The sequence below is a fragment of the Epinephelus fuscoguttatus genome, linkage group LG9 (assembly GCF_011397635.1).
Source record: "Epinephelus fuscoguttatus linkage group LG9, E.fuscoguttatus.final_Chr_v1".
Taxonomy (NCBI): Eukaryota; Metazoa; Chordata; class Actinopteri; order Perciformes; family Serranidae; genus Epinephelus; species Epinephelus fuscoguttatus.
Window position 1 is genome coordinate 42,770,767 of NC_064760.1, and position 6,689 is coordinate 42,777,455.

The 6,689-nt window shown below is 37.8% G+C and overlaps 1 protein-coding gene across 1 annotated transcript; it reads right to left on the bottom strand.

The window, feature by feature from the left end:
• Window positions 1-4,123: 4,123 nt before the first annotated feature.
• Window positions 4,124-6,247, bottom strand: ndufc1 (NADH:ubiquinone oxidoreductase subunit C1). Its single transcript, XM_049586302.1, has 4 exons — window positions 6,113-6,247; window positions 5,250-5,353; window positions 4,423-4,494; window positions 4,124-4,237 (listed from the first exon to the last, which is right to left on the bottom strand). Exons 1-3 carry the CDS (start codon window positions 6,156-6,158, stop codon window positions 4,435-4,437), a joined length of 210 nt encoding a protein of 69 aa, XP_049442259.1. The 5' UTR covers window positions 6,159-6,247; the 3' UTR covers window positions 4,124-4,237; window positions 4,423-4,434.
• Between the last annotated feature and the right edge of the window lie 442 nt (window positions 6,248-6,689).

Below are 6,689 nucleotides of genomic sequence, written 5' to 3' on the forward strand. Positions count from 1 at the left end.
ACATTAGAGAAAACTGATTTATTGTGTTAGTCTGACTAAAACCAGACTTTAAAAATACATGTGAACATGTTAGTTTGAATGAAATTGTACTAAATTGAATTTCTCAAAGTCAGACTAACACACCCAGATAATGTGATTCCTCCTGCATGTATACAGTCAATCAGAGCCAAACTGACCTTGGCGCTCTGCACATGCTCCACAGTTTCCACCCCGGGCTTTGACCCAAAAGTCGAATAGCATTAAATGTGTAACAAAAGAAGAAGCCAGTAAGAACATGGCGAAATCTACATCCAGGGTCATGTATTTTAGGATGAACGAGGAGACACAGTTTATGCTGTGTCTGCTGAAAGAGTTGAATATTATAAAATGCATGGAGGGAAAACACGGAACAGTGACTCGTTCAACAGCTAGACGACACTCACTTGTTTGGCGTGTGACAGTGTAGAGTGCCCCAGGAATAAGTGCTAAAACCCGGAAATGAGTTAGCATTTCTGCACTCCTGGTTCGCTCGTAATGAAGTCAGTGTTTTTTGAACGGGTTTTTGTTTAGATGGTGGTTAACACAAGCTTGAGAGACTTTCACATTTTGTTTCATGATATAAAATACAACAGTAAATACCCCACTGTTAATTTTGAAGCCTCTATGTGTCTTTAAAAAGGCGGTTGCTGATAAGTTACTACAGGAGACTAGAGAATGTTATCACGCCAAACACAGCTTTAAAGCCTGGTTGTAGAGGCAACATTCCAGTCATGCGACGTGGTGTACTTTGTTTATAACCTAACGTTAGCTTTTTACTTCTGTTGGTTGAATTTAGGCTTCAAAAATCATAAAACTGGTGTTCATTTGTGAAGATTATTGTGCTGAACATAACTATCATAAAAGTTTGTTTGCCACAGTGTTAATTTTCTGCAATAATTCAAAATCCAATAGAAAAAAACCCAATTGGTTTTTGCCGAGGGAACCAGGGCGATGCTAACTTCCGTGTTAGCCTTCAGAAAAACATCATTCCTGGAGCACTCTATTATCTGTAATTGTATCTGTGCTCAGAATGGGTGGAGTTTAAACCAGAAATGAGTGGGGCTGAACAGAAGGTCTCATTTTAAGCCTGTTTATGTTTTTATATATGTATATATATATATAATCCTGGCATTGTTATATATATATATATATATATACATATATGTATACATTTACTTATAAAACTACATGCAGAACAATGCCAAGATTGAGCTTCAAATCTTTTTGGTCACTAAAGTAGGCCTAAGAGATTGAACACAGCTACCTTAATGAGGATTTTCCTTCATCATGATGAGGATGGGTATTGACGTATTTTACTCAGATGATACCTGTACAAAGTAAATTAATGGTACCTGATACTTGTTTTATTGGAGTATTTGGCTCAACCCTATTCGCCACAGAGACACAGGCTAGGTCCTAGGTCGTTGTGACAGGGAGCAAGTGTTTCAAGAGCAGATATGTATACTGTAGCAGACAAAACAAATAAACAAACAAAACCATGCAAATTAATTTTCAGTTGGACTTTAAGAGATTCCCCCCCCCCCCACACACACACACACACACACACACACACAATTTTGATTATGGAAAAATACTTTCCTAAAGGTATTTAAATATAAGAAAATATTTAAATAAATACAGGGACAGATAGACAGATACATTTTTAAACACTTGATGTACAAACAATGACGTAAGCCTAAAACATTTTAAAATGAAGTTATTGAAATGAAACCGTAAAACTAAACCTCAAGCCCCTAAATTCATTTTTACATTCTGAAAGACATCATCATTAATGAGTGGATTTGTGGAAACCATCATCAGCCCTTTACAAAGCAGCATGTGTGGTTCACAGGCTCTTAGTTATATGCTCCTCACATGCACACCACATGCTTAAAACCTCATTAAAATTAGTATGTAATGTAATCTTGTGACAAAAATAAATACCCTCAAAAAACAGAAAGTATAAGACTTGCTATATCCACTTTGACAACTGCACTGTACTCTTAGGAAGCAGGCCTCAAAGCAGGCCAACTCCTGACACTTTCCTCTTCAATGGCACTAATCACCCTCCATATCACCTATCATGGTGACTTTCATCTGCCCCACCCTTTGCACTACATCTGTCACCTAAAAGTAAAGCACTGAAGGTCGCACACAACACCATTAATGCCATTTTTTCATGCTTGTTCATTTCTGCTTTTACGAGGTGTTTTCAGGCGTCAACTATTGTTGGTATATTGTGGATTTTTCATATTTAATTTTGAAATAACTGTTGTCTACATTGTTAGCTACTGTATATTGACTTTAGCCTCAAAAAACCCTTTCTAATTACTAAAACTTCATAGACGCTGTTGCAGTGAGGACAGTTTGGAGATACAAGGCAGCATATGTTCTTTTCCCCTCTCTCTCAGACAGCTGTCCCTTTGAATGTTCTAACAAAAATAAAAACCTATCCTGATTAGAAATGTAAGAATTTCAATACATGTTCTATCATGGAAATTTTAATCCTCAGGTTGGGACATTTGTGTTCTGCCTATGTTTGCATATGGTCACATTAGGTTAAGACTCTAAATTGACCTTTGGTGGGGACATGTTTGTGTAGGTCCTGTGGTAGAGTGACCTGTTTTCCGTGTTTTCCGAGTTGTCTTGATTACAGTGTTGATTATTTGACATAAATCTTGGTTCTTCAAAGCTGGTTTAAATTCACCTGGAACTATTGTCAGAACAAGTCCTTCATCCCAAACTTGCCAAAGTGCCGACTCCTTGACAGTAAGCTGGATCAGGGTCAGTGTGTTTCAGCCTTTTTCAGATAGAAATGGCACTTGCCTTTTTGGATTTATAATGACATGACATGAGTGTTAATATAATTATACTTTCAGATGAGAACATGCCGATTATGGAGAAATGATCTGTTCATGTCATTACCACATCTACAAAAATGGAACCTCCATTTTATCTCTTAAAAAATCATTTTTACTTGCATGAACAATTTTTTTGCATTATGTTATCGTCTAACATGGGTAACCTCCCTAGAAGAACACTGCACCATACTACACTGCGAGAACTGTTCAGAAATGGACCAAGGAAAATGACAAAGAGCTCGAGGTGTCGACCTGGCCTCAAAATTAACCAGATCCTGGGTCTGACCTGTTAAAACTTGGACACAGGCCCTCTGGGGGTGTCTTGTGGTGTCTGGTGGCAGTGCATTAGTGGCGATCTTTTGAGTCTTGTGGGTTGCAAAGTGGGGTACCAGCATGTCCCAAGGATACTGTAATGGATTGAAATCTGGGAAATTTGAAGGCCAGGTCTACGGTGAGGTCTTTGTCACGTTCCCCAAGCAATTCCTGAACAGTTTTTGCAGTGTAGATTGGTGCATTGTCCTGCAGGGGGGGCAAGGTCATCAGGGAGCGCCATTGCACTAAGCGAGGCGTACTTGGTCTGCAATGGTGGTTGGGTGGGCGGAGCTTGTCAGGTGGCATCCACACGAATGCCAGGACCAAGGACATTGCATTGTAACGAAATGATCGATGTTAATCACTTAACCTGTTAGTTATAAAGTTATAAAGTTTTGGCTGATTGTTGTAACTCTGAGAAAGCAAGACATCTGTAACTGAAAATACTTCATGTAGGGTTTCTCCCTAAAATGCCTTGGTACTGAGCTAACTGTCAAGAAGTCTTCATTTTTGTAGGTTCGGGCTTAAGGACTTGTTCTGACAACAGTTCCAGATTCATTTTAAGCCAGCTTAGAAGAACCAAAAAAAATCCAGACTTGCGTGAAATTGGCAACACTCTAATCTGTTGATTCAGTTATCCATGTATTAAGACTGGAAACAGACTGGGGCCCTGTCCAGGGTTTGCAAAAACACATTATGTACCATAATTACTAATGTTGATTATGGTTGAAATGACAAAACTGTTACAAAAAGTTAACTGACAAAACTTTACCTAGTACCAGAAGACAAGCGATGCTGATGTCATTTGATGGCTATACACTGACAGGAAGTATCTCAAACATTTCATTCATTAATATACTGTTCAATATCAACACCACAGCAACTGTGAATGCATTGATTGATGTGAACAAAATGATCATGACTCAAGTATGTTACACTTGACATATTTTTATTTTACACAGAATTGAGAGGGAGGAATGGGGAACAGTGGAAATAGAAAGAAGTGGACAAACAGGTGCATCCTACAAACAGGACCTGCGGACCTCCTACACAGGACAAGAAATAACAGAGTGTCACATTTCATTTCTTCCTCCATTTATAGATCTTCACACTGGAGGACAAAATGCCTATAATGCGATATGACAATATAGGTATCAAATCACAAAATGATATTCTGTATGCTGATTTCGTTTATTTTTAGTATCATTTAAACCAAAAAACACTCACATACCAGTGTGATGGGTTATTCCAGGCCATTCCTCACTTTGTATTCATCTACATCTGTGCTGTGTTGCTTGAAGAGCTGCAGATGGAAGACAGATACCACAAGTCATTTAAATGATATCAGAACAGTTTCCATATTCAACTACATCCTGCCGTTACCTGATTGTTCATTTTCTGGCAGGTCTGCAATAAATACGTGAGTGTTTATATATATAAATACAGAGAAACTCAAAGGACTTTGTGAGAGCTTTTTATTGTCACTAAATAAAGGAATATTTTAACAACAGATAAGAGAACCAAACAACAGTTTAAAACTGGGGAGCAACAGCTAAGGAACTCTCCTTTTATAAAGATAATATCACACCAAATGTTGTAAAAAATTAAGGACTCTTAACATGGCTTTGCCATTCAAAGACCATTTAAGACACACAGACAATAGGTGAAATACCCTTTCAAAATAAAAATAGCTTGCTGCTCATTGCTGCCCTCTTCTGGATAAAATAATGGCATGCACTTTGAGATACAGTTAATGCTGAATGGTGGATGTGCTCAGTGACCAAACTTTACCTAATTGCTAAATGATTCTAAGATTTGGAAAAAAAGGTATTTAATTTTGCTGGAACACATGTACACATTTCGTGATAGGTTAGCCAATGACATAAACTGCATTGGTGTATGGACAGAGTTTGGCCTCCATACAAAGAGACAGTAATAAACTCACTGGGTAAAAGAAACCCTGTGTGAACTAACCATTGCACTCTAACTACAAATGATCAGTTTTATAGATTAAATATGTTATTAAAATGTTCTGTGTGAAGTGATGTGGTCATTTACCAGGCCCCAGAGGAAAACAGATGATCCGAAGGCAAGGCCCACTCTTAACCAGTTGGGATTAGCAATGTCAGGCTTGGAGCTTGTGAATGCAGACCTGGATCCAACTGTAAAAAATAACAAAAACAACCACACTGAAAAAAGGGCTTTGTTTTGGCATTGGCAGTCACTACTTGGAACACAGGGGAGGTATAATTTTAAGTGTCAGAATGAACCCTTGCCAACCTACGAGAAACGACTTGACGCCATTTATAAGCCCTTGTTATTCGCCTGACCACAATCAATTTCAATAATGCGGTTTATTAATGTATTAGAATTGGTTTAGAGTGCTCTCTGTGTGCCACTGTATGTTTTGGTAGAAGCAGACTGTGGATCTAACTATGGACTGTCCGGTTACTAAAATTATGCCGAATTGAAGAATCGTCCCTATTCACACTAAAGGGTGAAAAAATAAGTCTTTCTGAAAATGTAGGTTTCTAATAAGCAGGGCAGCATCATAATTGCACGGGCTCTGAATGAGATTTGGCGTGAATAGCCCGTCATACATGGGAGTAGTATTACGTTGGTAAAAAAAAAAATAGGTGTACAATCCTTAGTGTTAAACTACATAAACAGTCTATCATACTATTGGCAAACGATTAGGTAAACAATTTGGAAAGCATTACGTTAACTAACACTGCCATAAGATACATAACGTTAACTTTATGGGAGAACGCCTAGGTGACTGCAGTGCTTCATGAATGCTAAGCTAAGCTAAGGTCAGGCTTCAAAATAAATACAGCGTACGTGTTGTAAATAGCAAGATAAAAAAAAGGTGTTTCAAAATTATGAACATTAATTTATTGCCATTACGCCACAAATCTTACCTTTGCTGACGAGAGCTGCTCTAGAAAATAACTGGTGGAAAGTCATTTTAGCTGAGGGACAGCTACCTTCATCTGTTGTGCGATCCTGCCGAACTACGGTTGATTAAACTTCCTGGAAGTACTGAGTAGATGATCGCCGATAAGTCGCTCGAACACTCAGGAGAATCTCCCCCGTTTAATAATTTAATATATTAATTAACATTTTAATTAAATAAGATTTGTAATTTAAAACTTACCGGATCGTGGATTATATTATTTTAAAGCGAATATAGCTCCATAATCCAGTTTAGCATCATTCGCGTTACAAAATCTTATTCATCTTCTTATGAATTTTCTGGTTTGTATTGCAAACGAATGAATCATGTTTTTTTGCATACCTTGTCTCCATTCTAAGAACATATTTTAATGAAACAAAATGTTCCTTGCTGAGTAATCTGTTTTACAACCTGCCCAAATAATATTCTAGCAAGTGTGATCATTTACCGAAAAGCAATGCAGTGTTAAATTTACAGAAATTCCAATGGAGTTTGGTTAGCAACGTTCAAAACAACCAGTGCACCGGGCAGAGGAGCGTACT

Coding starts and splice junctions, on each gene's coding strand:
- ndufc1 (XM_049586302.1), bottom strand. CDS start 6,158: ATGACTTTCCACCAGTTATTTTCTAGAGCAGCTCTCGTCAGCAAAG. Junction 5,354..6,112: donor AGCAGCTCTCGTCAGCAAAG/GTAAGATTTGTG, acceptor TATTTTTTACAG/TTGGATCCAGGTCTGCATTC. Junction 4,495..5,249: donor CTGTTTTCCTCTGGGGCCTG/GTAAATGACCAC, acceptor TTCCATCTGCAG/CTCTTCAAGCAACACAGCAC.